This window comes from Spinacia oleracea, chromosome 2 (genome assembly GCF_020520425.1).
Source record: "Spinacia oleracea cultivar Varoflay chromosome 2, BTI_SOV_V1, whole genome shotgun sequence".
Taxonomy (NCBI): domain Eukaryota; kingdom Viridiplantae; phylum Streptophyta; class Magnoliopsida; order Caryophyllales; family Amaranthaceae; genus Spinacia; species Spinacia oleracea.
In genome coordinates this window covers 96,441,213-96,460,635 of record NC_079488.1, presented here as the reverse complement: position 1 = coordinate 96,460,635, position 19,423 = coordinate 96,441,213, and the positions used below count along the sequence as shown (strand labels likewise).

Genomic DNA, 19,423 nt, shown 5'->3' with positions numbered 1-19,423 from the left:
TCAGATATCCGAAACTTTCTGACGGATTCGGATCATATTTTACCGATCCGAAAATTCCGGAGATCGGATCCTATATCCGAAATTAAACCACCCTAGCTTCAACCAATATATCACATATTTTAACCATTGGTCCGAGAATTTGGTTAATATTTAGCATGTTACTCCCTCCGTCCCGGAATACTCGACCCGGTTTGACCGGCACAGAGTTTAAGGGACTTGAATTGACTTATTTAATTTAATAGGTAGTAGTTGATAGTGGGGTATTATTTTAATGTAGTTAGTGGGAAATGTGTAAAGGGGTGGAGTTGGGGGAGAGTAGGGTTGAATTTTTAATTATTTTTTGTATGGAGTAGGTGGTAGGTGGGTTAATAGGGGTGGAGTGAGAAATAATATAATATTGTTAGAATATTTCCATTTTTAGAAACAGGTCAAGTATTAAGGGACGACCCGATAAGGAAAACAGGTCAAGTATTCCGGGGCAGAGGGAGTACTTGTCTAAATTTGAAGCTGAGTTAATTTATACAGTACTACGTACAACGTATTCTATAAAAGTTTGTTTTTCGTTTATCATTGCTCATTTAGTTCTGCATATAGGTGTCAATTCTCAATCAGAACCATTGAATTTATTGGGTTGATTTGATTATTTAGAACCTGAACTGTTAATAACCGCGAGTAGGAACTCGAAACCTGATCTATTCCGATTTCATTTAACCCGAACTCGAACTGATCCAAAAATATTAACCCGATTACGATCTGAAATACAATAACAAATTGTTCCGTAGCAACCTGATCTATTTCAAACTTAACTGAATGGGTCGTAAACCTGTTAATGACCCAATCCGTTACAATCCGAACCGTTTCAACCTAAGGAAAACCCGTTTAATCCCATTTACAACCTGTAACCCATTTAATCTGAACCGTTTACAACCAGTAACCCGTTTAATCCTGCTACTGATCTTAAATTATCTATACTAATATATTAAAAGGCGTTGCGAAAAATGTTTATGTGTCACATAAAACTCTCCTGCTTACGCCACATCATCCTCATGTTATTGACAACTAAAAATCAATACAATAAGGTTCGAACACAAGACCTCAAGTTTAGAGAATAACTCTCATTACCATCTTAACCAACCACTAATTGTTGTTTATCCATGCACGTTAATTTATAATACATGTTAACATGAAGTCTAAAACAACTAAATTTTATGTTACTTCTTATTTCGTATGGACTATATTAGATAAAGTAACAGTTACAATATTAGGAAAATCGTGAATTAAACAATTAAAACATTAGGAAAATTACTTTGCATGATGAAGGTAATGTACATGTATAGTTGATGAACTTAATGAATCTTTTCACTTTTATGGTCTACATGTATCTTAGTCAAATATTGAGTTGAAAAAAAAATTCAAATTTTAATTATTCAAAGTAGCAACCGGGGCATCACCCGGGTTACACACTAGTTATCTTTTAAAAGTTAGTTATAGCCCTTGTCCCCCTAATTAAGGCCTCAACATTATAATTTATGAACGTACTGAAAATTGTGGTTTTAGTAATAACTCAATATTGTGATCATAATTCAGAGCCGAATTTACCTCACCCGAATTGCGACTCGGTACCCATTTCAGGCCATTACTTATTTATCCATAATGTATGAACCGAAACCGATAGGAACTGAAATGATAAGAACTCAAATTGATATGAACTTGAACCCGATGTAACTCGACTAAACTTGTTAAACAAATCCGTTTCGGACTACTTTTCGATGAAACAGACTCAATATTAGTGCGACCTAATATGATATGAACCTGTTATAATCCGGCTAAACCTGTTTACAACCTGATACGTTCCAACCCAACTCGATCTGACGTGACCCAACTATAACACGACCTGATTATTACCCGACCCGAACCGACACTTAATTAACCCAAACGAATCTAACCTGTTAATTTGTGAACTCGACCCGATGAACCCGAACCAAACCCAGTCCGTTTGTCCAAATTGACATCCATAGTTCTACACTACGGAGTATTGTTTACATTACAAAACACCACCTTATGTGAAATCTTATAAGAAAAACAAGTGAACGTATTAAAAATTACCACCCTAGATTAACTTGTCAATTTTCATGATCTTCTAAAACAATTAATCTTTCTGTCCCTTTTTTTCTTTACGTTTCTATTTAGGGTGCCTCAATTTAATCTCATTTAGAATATTTTCTCTTATATTGTAACAGAAAAATCTTTAATATTTTATCAAAAAATGTGTCAAGTGATTATTTAAACTAATTAAATTAATTGAGCCATTAAATCTCTCACCCTTTCCCATTGGAACATTAATATTTCTCACTTTTTCAATGTCAAATTTATGATAAAAGTGTAAAAATTATTAGAAAACGCAATTTGCATTGTTTAAATAAAACTAGTGTTTGCTCGGGGCGATGCTCATGATTAATTACTATTTTGAACGTGCCTCATATGTGGTGTCCAATATGTAAAAAGTTGGTGTATATTATACATTTGGATGTCCAAAGTTGTATGAATTTATGTGCAATAAAGATCATATCTAATGGTTGGCTAAAATGGTAAGATATCAACTTTTTTATGTGACATGTCCAAGTAACACTTAAAAAAGAACATAGTCTGATTCGTGGCAAAAGAACAAAAATACTTTTAAACAAGTATATAGATTTAGTTGTAAGTGCATCAAAAAATTGTCGTTTCGTCTTTTTAATTAGAACATAAAATCGTTTGAATAGAACAAGTAACACTTAATAAAAGAACATAGATCTGATGTGTGGGATAAGAACAAAAATACCTTTAAATAAAAATACAGATCTAGTTTTAAGTGCATTCAAATATCGTCGTTTTCGTCTTTTAATTAGAACACTAAATGATTGAAAAGACAAATACAACTAATAAAAGAACATAGATATGTTGTTCTTTCCTTTCATTCTGTTCTTTTATTTGATAAGGAAAAGAAAATGTTGTTTTTTTTCATGTGTTTTTTTTCATGTCCTTTTTTTTTTTTTTTTTTTTTTGATTTTTTGATTTTTTGTTTTTTTTTTCTTTTGATTTTGTTCTTTGTGTTTTATAAAAAGTTGTTGTTTTTATATATAATTATTTTGTGTTCTTTTTAACTTCTTTACCGTTTTTTTTTAAATTTTTATAATATTATCGATAATATATACGTCATCTGTTCATAAATACTCGCAACGTTTGTCATTTTCACGCATGTCAATGCACAATTTAGATCGTAAATATCTTCAATTTCCTTCAAACAAAAATTATTAAAAAGTGATATTTTGAAAATACGCATTGAGACGAATCTAACAAGATCCCACATGACTATGTTTTGTTTGACATATAAATTACCAACCATCGTTAAAGTGGAATATGTGAATAGTGTAAAAATATCAAACGTTGCGAGTATTTATGAACAGATGAAGTATTTTTTGTCTTTCTGTTGCATTTTTTACATGATGTTCCTTTTGAAAAATAGTTGTTCTTTTTATAATTTATCAGGAGAGAGAATATGTTCTTTTCATTTTTGTACATTTTCTTTGATTTTTTAACATTAGTGTTCTTTTCAGGTTTTGGTTAATATTTTTTTCATTACTCTATTATGTTCTTTTTGTTTAGTTTATTAAGTTATTTTTTTCGTTTTTTGCATTAGTTTTATTTTTTACGTTTTGTTTTAATATTTTTTGCGTTTCGATGCAGGTGCACATAGATTTACGTGCACTTCCCTGCACCATCCGCGCGTTGAAACTTGAAACTACTAGACGTGTAGTGTGGCCGCTCATGGGGAGCACGAGTTTTTTTTATATACTTCGTCTATCGTTTGTCAAAGTGAATTACGTAACAATTTGGCATCTGACGATTTTCGGGGGATCATCAAATCATTCCTTCATCGAGCTGGTCGGCCATCTATCTCTCTCTCCTTCCGACAAACAACGCCGGTCCATTTTAGCACACTGTAAGCTTCTTTCTCTTTCCTTCCCTTTGCTTTCCTTCTCATGAAGCAAGCAGCAACCACTCCATTTTTATCTATCAAACCTCAAACCTCAGATTTCGATTTAATGAGTTATGAGTTATGACCTGTTATTGTTTGAATTGGGCTATTAATCTAAGCTAATCGATTATACACTAATTAGATTGTTTTGGATTTCTGTTTGCCTTTTAACAATATTGGGTCTTTTAATCTATTTAAATTGAAGCTTTGATTTAGGTTTGTTTTCCTTGATTTTCAGCTTTGTAATACTGGAACGAGAATTCTAGGTCTTTAAATTGGTTTGATTATTAAAATTGAAATTATTACGAGGATGCTGTTAATTGGATTTCGGAATAGTGGGTTTTACCTATGTTGTAGAAACTCGTCGAAATATTGCTCCATTTACACACAAAATTGTCATTTTTAGGTTTTGAGGAAATGTATGATGTTTTGAAATTACTATTGTTGGATTGGAGCAGGACAATTGAGTATGGAGCTTAATGGAATACCTTTGTGAAAGGCTTTAATGATGGTAGTATAGACATATATTACTCATTAATGTTGGATTCTACTTAGATTTGTTCGGGTGATCATCAAGTGATTTTTTTCTTTTAAGGAAGACGACTATTTGGTGTCCGATGTTGGGTCAACCTGGGTGTTAGCGTATGCGGTTTAAACTAACTGTATTTCCAATTGTACTTTGCGGTTGTGTGAGATTTATCATTTATGCTTATCTAGTCACATTTATCGCAAATTCTCTAGAAAAGTTGGCGTAGGAGCAGGGGTTAAGGAGTGGCATGTTTTTGCAAGCACATGCAGAAAATAGCTCCGCAATCTTGGAATTGGGGGGAGGCGGGGGGCATCATAAGGTTCTATTCGGCTCAATCAAATACGGTTGATATTCTAAAGGTTACACTTCGATATGGCATTTCTCTCATGTAATCAATGGTGTTATTAAGAGCCTGGAAGAAAATGTCTTTGACGGTATCAATTTCGTATAAAAACTATTTTGAAACTCTTCCACCTTACCTTCCACCATGCCCCTTATCCTCCTTCCATAGAGACAAAAGGATAGAGCTTTTCCCTGTTTTACTTTGAAGGACTTGTGAAGGTTGTGCTGTTCAAGTCTATGTAGAGTGGTAATGGAGCTATCTTGTATATGTCGTCTTTTTTCTCCTGAAACCTTAATTTTCATGACTTATGACAGATGGCAAGGCTAATAGCTGCCTCTCAATCTTCATTGCTGCTGCCTCAGCTTCAACCACATGCTACCTCACCTAGAAACGGGATTTTATCTGTTAAGTATGCGGGAGTCTCTGTTTCTTCTTGTTATAAGCTCCATCTGTCTTCAACAGCCAAATCAAAGACTTGCCAACTCCCTTTGACATCTTCAGCTTTTTCTCAGCATAATTCCCACCTCCACAGGGGTATAAATGCAGCACCTGTTTCCAGTGCTTCAAGTCTGGAGATCGACTCACCAACGGAGGTGTTTAACATAACACCTGATACTACTAGTGGAGGTGGTGATGGTGGTAGTGTTGGAGATGCAAATGGAGGAGGTGGAGGTGGGGGTGGAGATGGAGGTGATGACAATGGTGGAAATAAAGGTGGTGATGAAGCATCAGATGATGCAGATGGCAAGATGAATAAGGGTCTTTCGATGTCCCAAAAACTAACCCTTGGTTATGCTGCCCTAGTTGGACTTGGAGGCCTTATGGGCTACTTGAAGAGCGGCAGCCAGAAGTCTCTAGCGTCAGGTGGACTAGCTGCTCTGTTGTTATACTTCGTTTACACCGAGCTTCCTAAACGACCTGTATTTGCTTCTTCGGTGGGGCTTGGCCTGTCTGCTGCACTCCTTGTTGTGATGGGATCACGGTTCAAGAAGTCAGGAAAGGTATTTCCTGCTGGTGTCGTCTCACTTGTTTCTCTGATAATGACTGCTGGTTATGCTCACGGGATTATGAGAACTTCGCACTGAGATGAAGTTGTAATTCCCATAGCTCAACGTGACAGGTTTTGTTTCTCTTAGTTGAAGTCTCTATTTGGTAATGAAGTGATGGACTCCAACATCCTGTGATAGTATTGGTAGAAACTGTTTTGAGTTTTGACTTACTAATCCTAGTGTAAAACTGTGGGATTGCATTTTGGAGTTTGTATTGGCTTTTCTGTAGCTCTGTAAATTTGCTCGGTTGGAATAATTTGCCACAGCAAAGTATTTGGCCCAGTAGGAGTCAAATGAGTTCTTTTAACTGGCCTTCTTCTCTTTTGATCCAGTGTCATACTATCACATACTTGAATTTTGTTGATATAGTGTACCATACAGGATACAGGTCCTTTTTTTTTTAATTATTTTTTTATACAGGGATACAGGTCCATAAACCCCTAAATTTCAGCTTCTTTAGAATTTACGCAAATTAGCCACTGTCCATAATATTTAATTCCTACATTTACAAAATGGGGGTTTATTGGTTTCACCCCAAATATAAAAACAAAAGGGGGAAAAGAAACTGAAAGCAAAAGAACAACTCAAAGTTGATCTTGGGACTAGTTGTGATATGTGAACCAGTAACAGCCACATAAAATTATGTGGCAGGAATTATTTTTCCATATATATCCTCAGCAGGTGACCATACATGAACTACTGGTACATATAAAAGGCCGATTTTATTCAAAAACTAGAGTCCAATCGAATGAATAAGATGATGGCATTGATACTTTAGACAGCTCTGCAATATGGAAACAGGAGGACCAACTTTTGGGAAAAATATATGGCTTTGAACTTGTCAACTGCCGGTGCTCATAAGGCTTTGTTTGGTTGTGTCCCTAAAAAAAATTCCCAAATAAGCAGGGACTTTTCTAAGCTCTGCCCATCATCAGGAACACAGTTTAGGTTAGCAGCAGCTCAATCAGAAGGAAGTCAAGGAAGAGTTACAGCTGAAGATGAGACAGAGGATTCCGCTTTTGATGATGCTGGTAAGTTTGCCTTTTTGGTAGATATGTGTATGTTTTGGTTATAGTATACAGTTTTTTTTATCAGGTGTTGATTACTCGTGCTCTAAGAATTTGTTGAGACCCGTTACCTAGGTCGCCAATCCCCCCACAGACCGTGATCTGAAAAAGGCGAATCAGTACACGACAGTGATACATTTTTGACTCAATTTGATAAAACTAGGCAGCAAATTGTGTGCCCCTTACCGAATCTTGAATTGTGAGTTAGTTAACATTGGCTAACAGAGTATTGTGAATTTGTGATTCAAAGGTTTTACCATTATATAGAATCCAACCCGAGCAAGTATACCAACAGTATTGCATAATCTGATGACCCCTTTTCCCCCTGAATTGTTAAAATGCATTTGTTGTTAACAATAATAAGCAATCCGTCAATGAAAGTACAAGTATTGTTCTGTAATAACTACTTCGGGCTCTTGATCAGCAAGATTTCATATGCACGAACTTTAGGGCACTCGTCTCTTAGATTCCGTTTGTTTTGACAGGAAACACTTTCCCGGAAGAAGTTATTACAGAATAATACTTGGTATTTGCAAGTATAGTCCGTTCTCACTAGTATTTGTAAGTAGTTCAGGATTCAAGTAAGAGAACTTTTGAGGTGAGATTGTGAGTGAGCCAACAGTCAAAGAGACAGGTTAATTATTTTGATGTCTTCTGGTCATTCAGCTCAGCTGTGTTAAGAACACCATGATGTCGAGGTTTTTCAAACAAGTTTATAACAATGATGGCGGTATTTTGGGAGATTATTGGGTTGTTTTGGGGTATTTTATATATAACTGTCATGAACTTGGATTTCCCCCTTGTATTAACAGCTTTTGACGTCCTAGTGTTTCAAGTCCCTTGATGTAGTGTAACAGTTTTATTGTTTCTCCTGATTAAAAAGGGAAATTCACTTCTGCACGGTCGCAGCTGGGTTTATTGGAGCAACTGACTTCATCTGCTGCTTCTGGTATGAATTAATTCTTAAAACATAAGTTAAAGGAGAGCTGATAATGATATACATTTAAGCAACAAGATTCTACATTAATATGATGGGTTGTCATGAAATTTCTCAGGTTATGAAAGTGAGTCTGGGAAAGTAACCATACGAGAGCAGCTTGCGCAACTGGTAACAGGCAGAGATGATGATTTCATGATTGCACTGGGTCAGAAGAATTTGAAGAAAGTAAGCCCAAAGTTCTTGACCATATCTCAGAAACGCAACATCAGAAGACAAGACTACATGAATCAAGTGTCCAAAAGGAATGATTCCCTTTTCTTTGCCACCATTGGGGCGTTTGTGATCCTTCCCCCTGTAGTTATACTAGGGATTGCTATTTTAACTGGCAATGTACAACTCTTTCCTTAATTAACACAGATACTATAAAACATACAAATACTATAGTGCTTTAGCTCATAGCTCCTTCAATTTGCACCATATGTTTTGCCTATCAGTAACCTACTACTCTTTGGTCTACTCTAGCGGTAAGAACTTGGCCTTGTGACTATGAGTCCTACTTCCACTAAAGGCTCTTAGGCTCCGTTTGTTAAGGTGTAAAACGTTTTCATAGAAAACGATTTTCCTCTTTTCAATCATTTTACGTTAGTTTGATTTGACAAGAGAAAGAAAACAATTTTTCATAACTCCCTTAAACGTGGAAAAACATTTTCTATTTAAAAGGAAAGGAAACCGCTTTTTCATCTTTCCTACTTCCCATCAATCCTCACCCGTTTTCTCTCATTTTCATTTATCTATTAAATTTCTTGTAAGAAACCAAACAAAGGAAAACTAGATTGGAATTGTGTTTTTCCTTGATTTTTTTTTTTCCATTGAAAATCACTTTCACTGAAAATGTTTTACACCGAACCAAACAGGATTTAAGGGTTGGATTCGTTTCCTCCTTCCCCCGGCACTCTCAACTCTGGCAAAATTACGATTCAGATTGCTTAGGATCCTGCTGCTCTTCCATTTTACGGAATGGGTAATGCAAATTTCAAGCTGAGTCATGCATTACTGCTTGAAATTTAATCCTAGACTGCTCATGTAATAATTTAGCTGTACACACCCATTGAATTCCCTTTATCGATTTACACATTTTAGATCCGTTGATTTTATTTCTCTGCTGGCAGGGCACCTCATTTTCACATACAAGAAATTTCTCAACAGATTCTGCTCACATTGAACACGTTTATTTGATAAATACTTCCATTGCTTGGGAAAATGCTTGATACAAATCTATATTATTCGACAACAGTTAAAACACATACACTAAAGTCTGAGGAACCCTTTCCCTCAAAAAAAAAAAAAAGTCTGAGGAACCCTTCTATTTTTACTTCTGGAACTTTGATGTTGCATAAACTGACTTCTCATACTTTCCATCCCACCTATACACCATCTCAACAACAACCACTAGTCACTAAAAATCCTGAAAGATATTAATCTTGAAAATGAAAAAATAAAGAGACAATCGGCTAATACAAACCTGCATTCTTCGGTTTCTGGAATTTGAAGTTCTAGATGAGCTTCATATGGCTGGAACACTGTGTCCAAGTCCTTATCTTGTACTTTCTCCAGGCTTGGTGGGTCCCACTGCAATTAACATGAACATGAACACTCTACATAAGTGCACCAGTAAAAACTAAAATGTATGCTGTAATTCCTGCGCTGATAATTACAGATCCTAGAGGAACATATCTTCAATTAGTTTGTGTTCTATAAATATACACTCCATAAATCCTTTTCTTTGATGTCTTCGTCTTATTCTTACATGTTCTTTGTTGATTTAATTGGTTTTTATGCAGAACAGGGTTCATACAATTAATACAACCAAACACAACTATGAGAGAATTGTGGGAGGAAACAACACCTTTGGAGAGTTATCCTTGTCAATGGTGAGAGCTCTGATGCCCTGCGAATTAAACCATATATTTAATATATAATTTCCATGGAAGTACTGTTAGATATTACGGAGTATATATTTAGGACTTACCTCATACACATCACCTGAAATACAGCTTCTTAGAATGTTTATTGTTAGTCTAAACTCTCTTTTGAGGCATTCGGCCAAAGTTTGTTTCCTTCCTTCACGTACCTTAAAAGTGTTCAAGAGATTATGTATCAGTGAAATAAGGTGTCAGCAAAAGAGATGGATAACACACAAGTTTACTAACGTTCCATCCTAAAACAAACTGGCAAGTGTTCAGTCACCTTCCTAACATTCTTCGGGTGTGGAAATTCTTTTTTTAACACACTTGGCAAAGTTGCAAGAAAGATACAGGCGGAGATGATTTAAATTTTAAACAAAAATAAAAGGGAGAAATAGAAAAGAGCAAAATTTTAGCAAAAAACATTCGCATGACAACGAAAGAGAAAATTAGTACCGATCTCAATGTGATTTTCAATCCAGTAGGAGATGATCGTTTCAACCCTTTAAGAACTGGGCCAATCCATCCATTTCCTTCTTTTAATGACGCAGCTTCCTGAATAGTATAATTTGTCACTAAGAATATGATCGAGCTTTGGGAACCTTTTTTTTGAAGGAAAAAAAAACCCTTAAAATAGACTTTAATGAAAACTTACAAATGATTGTATAATCTCTTCTACTGAATCCTTTGAAAAGCATTCATCAATTATTGACTTCCTGGAACATCACCAAAAGTTTATAAGTATTTGGGTAAGCATTTTCGGAAGAAAACAGATATTGGATATGTTACTTGTTCAAAACGCTGCCTGCGCCAATCTGAACCTCAGAAGAGAACTCTTCAATCACCGACTTGACTGCATCTTTGTCACCCTTATTCAAGCTTATCAATTGTTTCTCCAGCTCAGGTAATTTCTGTTTAGAGAAATATAGTCGATAATCAATTGAAATAATATAATAACTTCTAAGTGAAACTATGATGCAGGATCTTTGCTTTCCACTAATCAGCTTCAAACAAAAATCAGACTATCAAAAAGCCAAATAAGGTAAAAAAAGAGGGGAGGAAGGAGGGGGTGAAGAAATGTGATGACTTCAAAAAGGAAACTCGTGTAGTCAAACTGTCAACAGATCTAGGGAACAAAGGATAATGAAGCAAGGCATGGGAGTGACATATGTCACCTCGTCTGTGTAAAAACCAGGCTCATTATACAATATTGACTATAAGTCTATAACATTTTGTAGATAAAGTTGGAATTAGAAGGCAATTAAAAGTTGCAAATCTGCATTAAGCAGCATTTCAGGCAGTATGATCCTCATATAGGCATGAAATGTCCCTAATATCCCAGCATTGGTTATAAACTATGCATTCTATCTGAATGGTGCGTGAAGTCCCAATGTATGCTCTGAAATGTGAATTATAGCATAGCTGCATAAATGTACCTCTGAAGGCACATAATGGGTAGCCAGTCCAGCTGCGACCAACTCCTGGCCATTTAACCTTGCACCAGTTAGAGCTAAGAACTCGCCTGCGAACATGCAATGATAAAGTCAAGCACATGTCTCTAAACAGGTAAGAGAAATATACTTCCTACCAACTATTGTTCCATTCCTTATAAACATGTGATTGAAATTTAGCAACTGATTGCCATGACCAGAATGCTTTTATAGAAATAACTCAATTCTCATACAGTCATACTATTAGAAACCAAGATGCTAACACTTATGTTAGTGTTTGTATGAACTACATGTAAAGTGCATATACCTAGGAAAGTTTATTTACGCTTTATATATTCAGAGATTGTGGAAGACTTGAGAACACCTACTGATACTGACGTAAGGGTAACTGGAGTATGAAAGCGTATCCACAATAATCATCAAAAATAGTTTTTTGCACCAAAAAAAACAAGTGTGTATAAATGCTCTATTACTTCCTACTTCCAAGAACCCTGAATCTCCCCCATATGTTTTCTAGCCCCTTATCCAACATAATGTCCAAATTTCATTCCTTTTTTACTTTCCCCGAGACAGTTGAGACGCCTTTTGCCTCTTCATTCAAACCTCCGAAGCATATTAACAAAAGAATTAACAGATAATCGTGCTTACCCAAGTGTCCAGGCAACCGAGAATGTATGTATGAGAAGCTACAGTCAGTGTGAAACCCAATAGCAGCTTCAGGAGTAGCAAAAACCTATATGAAGACAAGCTATAATTACCTGAGATGAATAATATGGTAATAAGCACGTGAAAGAACTATTTGCAAGTAGAAGAAACAAACCGTTTTTTCTGTCACTACAGAAAATTTCATTGGAACCATCAATGCCGCACCTCCACCCATGGCGATACCATTAACAAGAGAAACCTGGATAAGATATTGACCATAATTTAATAACAGATCAAAAAAAGATATCTCTAGATGCATCTGTCTCATTCTCAGGCATATCCTATTAAGCACTACCTGAGTTTTCTTGTAGGTGTGGATGTGATGGCACAGCCAATACATTCTGTAAACCACTTCGAGGCAAGAATCCTCTGCCAACAGCAAACAATAGAAATGACTTCAATACCAAATTATACACAAGGTTGGAATGCACATCAAAAAGGTCATATGATCGAAGTTATTACTTGATTTCTTTCCCTCATAGAACACCCGCAAATCCCCTCCAGCTGAAAATGCACGGCCTTCTCCCTATGCAAGACAGAATGGCACTAACACACAGTCAATAATTGAAGTAACTAGCTAGCGCTCATCGTATATTAAGAGAGCTACAAGCCTACAACTGTACTTGCTTCAAGAATAGCAACTTTCAAAGATAACTTACTATGCGCAGTATTAAATCAATAATAGTTCCATCAAACTACTAGAGGAGATGGCTAGATGGAATAATAGGAATTCTCAGCTTTTATGACACTAATTTTCTTGATTACGGTTAAAGTTTGAAAGGGCTAGCGTAGGCAATAACCTTGATCAATATAAGTTCGACATTGTCATCCTTTTCCCAGTTCTCCAAATATCCAGCCAACAGAGACACCTGTACAGATCAGAAAATAATCTCAGTTTCATTTCAATAGAAAAAACCCCAAAAGGAGACCTAATTATACACCAACTGAATAGTCCTAAGACTGATATTCATAAGCACCGTTTCTGAAGAGATCACGTTGAGATGGCGAGGCCGATTTAGTGTGATCAATCTCACATTCCCTGCTTCCTCTCCAATAACAACCTGAAAATCAATTAAAAATATCCTACCGCATAAGTATCCATCCTCCAATACCAGTAGCCATATCTTTCATCATAAATAAATCCAGAACTAGAGGTCCAATTCCATGAGCTCTATCCAGTCAATCTCCTTAATTGACATCCATAATCAATCAAGCATGTTACACAAATGGTACCCCGTATGTTTGTAAATAATCGTTTTTCATTAATATATAAAAAAAAAAAAATCAGAAAAACAGAAGAGAATACAAATATATAGATTGTAATATTATTCAATCATTTCAATGCTTTTTCCGATTTTATTAGGAAAATGCTCACTTGATTGACCAACTTTGTTAATCACCAAGATCAACTGGCAAGTTCACAAATTCTACCAAATAACCAAAAGCCCATTGGCGTATAGCTGACTAACAACAACAACATATAGTATCGCAGTTTAGCTTAACCATCCCTCAACTCAATTCTTGAAATCAGTCTAAATGCACCAATAAGACAATCCCACAACGAAAATGATAAAGCAAGCTTAATGTACCATCCCACAATTCTTACAGCAAGCTTTGAAAATGATTCTATATTTATTACGAAGTAAGTAACAAATTTGAAATTCCACCTTCAAATTGATGAATTATGCAAAATTAAGCAATCATCATGAAAAAAAAATGTGCAAATCAAACGGGATTGTTTAAGAAAACTTACTGGTTCATTTGAGTTTGCAACTTGTGCCATCTTTGATAATTACTCAACTGTAAACCTTCTTGCTGCAGAAGATTAACAGAAATGAACCATGGTCAATTAAGCTATTCCAAAGTGTGATTAACAGCAAAATTAGGAGCACAAACAAAATTTAATCAATTGCCCACATCATTCATTGTAGCAGAAATCACGAAGAATCCAACAATACCCAGAAACCCAAAAATGCAGATGATCAAATCAAAATTACAAACAACATAAGAGTGTAAATTAAAGAATAAAACTTTTAAAATCGGGTTAAAAAATATTACCAGAAAAAACAATCTAAGGGTAGTTCTAAGAAAGTTGGTTGTTTGAGAAAGCGGAATCCTTTTGTTAAAAAAAAAAAGAGGAAATGATAAAAAGAGTGAAGTAGGTTGAGTTGTCAACGACCTGTAATAAATAGAGTATTGAAGTAATTGACGGAAGACTAGTAGATGACGACGTAGATGATGAATTTGTTAGCAAAATTGGAGCCAATTGATAATACTACCTACCCACTCTTCCCAAATTTTGGCACCAAACTTTCTTGGGTTTGTGTTTGTGTTTGTGGCTCTAGCTCAATGCCCACCTTTTTTTTTCCCCTCTGTCGTGTTCATGTTTGAAAATTGTAACACCTTCTAGAAATGTGAAAACGTAGCAAAGTTCCAATTCGTAACGAGCACCACTATTATTCACTCGGATGTGTCTTATTTAGTTTTTCCTCTATTCATAAATACTAGCAACGTTTGATATTTTTACACTATTCACGTATTTCATTTTTACTATTGTTGATGATTTATATGTCAAATAAAACATAGTCATGTGAGATCTTGTTAGATTCATCTCAAATCTCAATACATATTTTCAAAATATTAAATTTTATAATTTTTGCTTGGAGAGAATTTAAGATATTGACGATCTAAATTGTGCATTGGGATGCGTGAAAGTGAAAACGTTGCGAGTATTTATGAACGGAGGAAGTACGTTCTTTTTATTAAAAAAATTATATTTACGCAATGTATGCGGAAATAAATTGAAATGTCAAATTATTTATTATGTATAACATCTAATAACCTCAAATAATAGGTAAAATAAATTGATAACAAAGTTTCTATAAACAAAATTTTAACGTCATATCTTGTTAGAAAACTTTTAAGTTCTAAATAGTGTTGTACGGGGTGTCCTACCGGCATACCATCATACCGGCAGGAATCCGGTAAGTAAAATCATCCAGCAGCTAAGTCGGATAACAAAGACAATTAGGTCTTACCGGCATCACTTTATATGTACAACCGGCATATATCATCACCATGTGATATGGGATCACCAAGAGGTCACCATCAGACAAGTCATTGTCCTACGAGGTAGAGGCTACTTGACCGTACAAGATAGTTTGTCGATATAAGGAGCACCTCATTTATGCTACAAGGTACATTATACTTAAACACACACCTTACTTACTGCTTAGTTAACTTTTAACTACATTCAGTAATCTTACTTAAGCATCGAAGGGGGATCCTCGAACCACCCCCAAGTCTAGTTAATCCATTCTGTTGTGCAGATCCCAGTCAGTGATCCCAGAAGAAGCTCATAGTCCCACAATCAGCTGTTCTCACTCCACACCTTGAACAAGTGTAATAATGTAATATAGATTACCAAGTTAAGAAAATAAATACTTATAACATGGAGTAGTGTGTTTCACTTGTTTATTTTGCTCGCAATGTGATTTCCTAATCACAGTTATCCTCCAAAGAATTTGAGACGTTGAGAGGAATCAGAAATACATTATTATTATTTTTAAACAATACTTCCTCCCTTAGTTTTTACTCCCAACATTTGGACTTTTTACGTACACTATTCTCATATTCTACTTTGATTATTGTTGATGATTTATATGTAAGATAAAACATAGTCATGTGGGATCTTGTTAGATTTGTCTCAATGTGTTTTTATAATTTTTGCTTAAAGAGAATAAAAGATATTAATGATTAAAGTTATGCATTAACATGCGTGAAAGTGATTAATGTTCGAGTAAAAACGAACGAATGAAGTATATACATTATGTGATAGATACTACATCCGTTCCACAATACATGAATTATTTCTCAATTGGACACTATTCATCAATCAATTTTGACAATCTTTCTTTCTACCATTATGTAAGAAAAAATATAGTCAAGTGAGATCTTGTTGAATTCGTATCAATGCGAGGATTTCAAATATCCACTTTTAATGGAGTAACGTAATTTTTACTCATACGCATTTAGAGATATTAATGTCCAAAGAAGCCTGTTGGAATACGTGCAAAAATAAATATTGCATGTATTGTGAAACAGGATAGTAATATTTAATTTAAGCGAAAGTAATACAAAAATAATTAAGTTTAAAAATGCATAGGAAGGTAGAATAAAGTCCAGGATTATATCAAACCGAAGAGTCCGGATCCTCTAGAGTTTTAATAAAACTCTACAAGGTAGAGTACGTTGTATCTAAACCATACATTTTAAAATCAAAGGCTTATATTGATGAAAAAAATAGGGGGGATTTTGGAAAGATAACATATGAACCGTTGATTTTTCATTCAATGGTTGATATACTCAAACTCTACCCTGTAGAGTTATTTTAGAAATCTAGAGAATCCAAAACCCAAACCGAATGCTAACATGTCCTGCCTTGTATTATTAGTGATACTCAATCCGCGGTTTATTAAGGAAAGAGTTATTTTTTACAGCATAATTTTGAGTCATGAACTGATTAAGGTTTATGGGAGGAAAAATGTTTCTCCTAGATGTATGCTTAAAATTGATCTCAAGTATATGTTTCGATGGAGTGTCCCATTATAAATCATCTTCTCCTATTCCTTGGTTTCCCTTTCAAGTTTTTAAAGTGGACAATGAGCTGCCTCGAAACAGTTTCGTAAACTTTTAATGTCGATGATGATCTTATCATTCCTTTCAAAGTGATCCTATGTCTCCATATCTTTTTGTTGTTTGTATGGAATATATTAATAGGTGTCTCTTCGTATTGAAGGATTCAAAGAGTTTCAATTCCATTCAAGATGCAAGAAGCTAAACATTACCCATGTTTGTTTTGCTGATGATTTGCTTCTATTTTGTAGGTGTGATAACCACTCGGTTAGAGCCTTAGTTACTGTTTTTGAGGAGTTTTATATTGCTTATGGCCTTAAGGAAAATCTTAGCAAAAGCTCGATGTATTTTGGTGGAGTTCAGTTGATATTCAGACTAATATTTTGAATGAATTTCAATTTTCTCTAGGCACTCTCGCTTTCAAATATTTAGGGGTCCCTCTTTCCTCTAGGAAGACGAGTGTTATTAATGTGAACCACTTATCAAGAAAATCTTAGACAAGATTGATAATTGGTTTCAAGGTTGCTTTCTTATGCTGGTAGGGTTCAGTTGATCAAAGTGGTTCTTTTTAGCATCCATACCTACTGGTTTCATATTTAATTTTCTGATTCCTAAAAAGGTTATCAAACTTCTCCAAACTGCTTGTAGAACCTTTTTATGGACATGTAAGTCAGATGCCTCAAAAAGGGTGTTGGTGGCTTGAGAAGCTCTTTGTTTACCTAAAAGTACAAGTGGTTGGAATCTTACTAACATGTTTGTTTAGAATCATATTGTTATTTGTAAATTACTCTGGAATTTTGCTAGAAAAAAAAGATACTCTTTGGATCAAATGGGTCCAGTTGTACTACATCAAGAACAACGACATTGCGTAGATGAAGCCCCTCCTGAAGCATCCTGGGCAAAGATGGTTGTGGGCCATGGGCACGAAAAAAAGCACGACCCGACACAAGCATGAAATCGTGGGTCGGGCCTAGGCCGCTTTTTTGGGAAAAAACACGACAAGACACGACACGACTCGATCCGGCACGACAAAGCACGCCAAATTTAGTAAAATTAGGCTTAGGCACGACAGCCCGACTCGGCCCGGCACGGAAGCCTGTGGGCTTGGCCGGGCATGGGCCCACTTTTGAACTTTTCAGTCCGGCACGACACTAAGTCGAGTGGGCCTGGCTCGGACCTGACCCATTTAGGCCCACGGACCGTGGGCTCAATTCGAAGTTCGGCCCGGACCATAACCATCTTTGATCCTAGGTGATCATGAAGATTTTCAGTGCAATCAAGTGGTTTATTGAGGTTTGCAATCACAACAAGAATTTATACAGTGATACATTTGTGAATTTTGATGAGAAATATTTATAAAGAAGTGAAAGGAGAAAACAACAGAGTTCCTTGGAGGAAATCCTTCTGTAATACCCCAGCAACCCCGGAGTGTTTGTTTATTTGTTGGTTGCCAGCAAAATTTGGTGTGCGGGATGAAGATATTTGCAGCCTATGTGGTTATATTGGTGAATCTTTGGATCACCTGTTTTTTGAGTAGGGTTGACAATCCCTGACTCGACCTGATAAGCCGACTCGAATCCGACCTAAAGTTAGTGAGAGAACCCCGAATCCGACCTGAACCGAAACCGAATGATCTGAAATCGACCCGATTTGACCCATTTATCATATTTTGTACTAATGTTAAGTTTTACAACATTTCTGACATTTTTTGACATAACCCGAAATCGACCCGAAACCAAACCCGAGCCTGACCCATTGACCCGAATTGTCACCCCTATTTTTGAGTGTGCTGTCAGCATTTCAATCTAGGTCAAGGTTTTGATTTGGATTGGTTGTAACAGGCAACTAGAGAAGTGGCATCAACAGCTCCAAAGGGCCATCAGAGACCACAATAAAAACAATGCAACGCATCAGATATACAGGTTCCCATGGACTTTAGCTATCTCTATCTATCAAATTTGGAAAGAGAGGAACAACAGAGTTTTCAAGAAGAGTCAAAATGATGTTGATGGCCCTATTTGGCAAATTCAATACATAATTTGCATTAGAGTCTTGTAAAACAACTATGCAATGTAACTTATAGGTTGTTTTAGTTTGCTTTTGTTGTTCTTTCTAGTAAGGGGGGCCTTTCTAGAAGGATTCCCTCGCTAGCTATGAAGCTTGGTCGTTGTTTTGTTGTATTCGACTGGTTTTAAGCTTGTGTTATGATTGAAATAAAATGAAATTTATCACACAAAAAAGTTTTCTCAAATCTAAATGAATACATAAAAATTAGTTGAATGTTTTGTTCTTTTCGACTTATATTGTCTGAACTTAACTGAAGTTATTTTATGTGAAAAAAAATTATTTGTGTGTGAAAATGTCTAGAAAAAACTTATTTTTTTTAAAATTATATTATTTGAATTTAATTGAACTTATCTTGAAAAAAAAATTATTTTGTGTGTGAAAATGTTAAGAAAAAAACTTATATTATCTGAACTTAATTGAATTTATCTGAACTTATTTATCTGGAATAAATTAAACATAATCGAGTCTTAGCTTCCATTTTTTTACCCAATTTCCGGTACAATTACAGATTTAGTACAATACATTCTTCAAACAGTATACATTCATTACGTAGTAGACTCCTGAACGCAATTGGTCAAAGGTATTACAAATTTACGATACAGCTGTTGTTGCTGATGAACAGAGAAGAACGGCAGAGGTCTACCTTTATCTGGTA

General features: G+C 35.4%; 3 protein-coding genes across 5 annotated transcripts; 2 read left to right on the top strand and 1 right to left on the bottom strand.

The window, feature by feature from the left end:
• The first annotated feature begins 3,823 nt into the window (after nucleotides 1-3,823).
• On the top strand, nucleotides 3,824-6,246 carry LOC110803789 (protein FATTY ACID EXPORT 2, chloroplastic). 2 transcript variants are annotated; one of them, XM_056837400.1, is made up of 3 exons: nucleotides 3,845-3,982; nucleotides 4,477-4,529; nucleotides 5,205-6,246. In XM_056837400.1, the coding sequence occupies exons 2-3, from the start codon at nucleotides 4,524-4,526 to the stop codon at nucleotides 5,973-5,975; spliced, it is 777 nt and encodes a 258-aa protein (XP_056693378.1). In that variant the 5' UTR covers nucleotides 3,845-3,982; nucleotides 4,477-4,523; the 3' UTR covers nucleotides 5,976-6,246. The 2 variants fall into 2 exon arrangements, with proteins under 2 accessions (XP_021865004.1, XP_056693378.1); XM_022009312.2 differs by lacking the exon at nucleotides 4,477-4,529 and having other exon boundaries at nucleotides 3,824-3,982.
• A 402-nt stretch (nucleotides 6,247-6,648) lies between these two features.
• Nucleotides 6,649-8,423, top strand: LOC110803790 (uncharacterized). The gene is made up of 3 exons (XM_022009314.2): nucleotides 6,649-6,970; nucleotides 7,890-7,955; nucleotides 8,062-8,423. The coding sequence occupies exons 1-3, from the start codon at nucleotides 6,766-6,768 to the stop codon at nucleotides 8,352-8,354; spliced, it is 564 nt and encodes a 187-aa protein (XP_021865006.1). The 5' UTR covers nucleotides 6,649-6,765; the 3' UTR covers nucleotides 8,355-8,423.
• A 736-nt stretch (nucleotides 8,424-9,159) lies between these two features.
• LOC110803799 (3-hydroxyisobutyryl-CoA hydrolase-like protein 5) lies at nucleotides 9,160-14,446 on the bottom strand. 2 transcript variants are annotated; one of them, XM_022009327.2, is made up of 16 exons: nucleotides 14,246-14,446; nucleotides 13,820-13,881; nucleotides 13,044-13,127; nucleotides 12,867-12,935; nucleotides 12,529-12,592; nucleotides 12,362-12,435; nucleotides 12,182-12,265; nucleotides 12,010-12,094; nucleotides 11,347-11,432; nucleotides 10,700-10,821; nucleotides 10,566-10,626; nucleotides 10,367-10,465; nucleotides 9,976-10,077; nucleotides 9,853-9,894; nucleotides 9,469-9,575; nucleotides 9,160-9,370 (listed from the first exon to the last, which is right to left on the bottom strand). In XM_022009327.2, exons 2-16 carry the CDS (start codon nucleotides 13,847-13,849, stop codon nucleotides 9,316-9,318), a joined length of 1,164 nt encoding a protein of 387 aa, XP_021865019.1. In that variant the 5' UTR covers nucleotides 13,850-13,881; nucleotides 14,246-14,446; the 3' UTR covers nucleotides 9,160-9,315. The 2 variants fall into 2 exon arrangements, with proteins under 2 accessions (XP_021865019.1, XP_021865017.1); XM_022009325.2 differs by having other exon boundaries at nucleotides 14,125-14,425.
• Nucleotides 14,447-19,423: the final 4,977 nt, after the last annotated feature.

Coding starts and splice junctions, on each gene's coding strand:
- LOC110803790 (XM_022009314.2), top strand. CDS start 6,766: ATGGCTTTGAACTTGTCAACTGCCGGTGCTCATAAGGCTTTGTTTGGT. Junction 6,971..7,889: donor TTCCGCTTTTGATGATGCTG/GTAAGTTTGCCT, acceptor CTGATTAAAAAG/GGAAATTCACTTCTGCACGG. Junction 7,956..8,061: donor GACTTCATCTGCTGCTTCTG/GTATGAATTAAT, acceptor GAAATTTCTCAG/GTTATGAAAGTGAGTCTGGG.
- LOC110803799 (XM_022009327.2), bottom strand. CDS start 13,849: ATGGCACAAGTTGCAAACTCAAATGAACCA. Junction 13,128..13,819: donor TTGCAAACTCAAATGAACCA/GTAAGTTTTCTT, acceptor ATTGATTTTCAG/GTTGTTATTGGAGAGGAAGC. Junction 9,371..9,468: donor CCAGAAACCGAAGAATGCAG/GTTTGTATTAGC, acceptor GATGGTGTATAG/GTGGGATGGAAAGTATGAGA.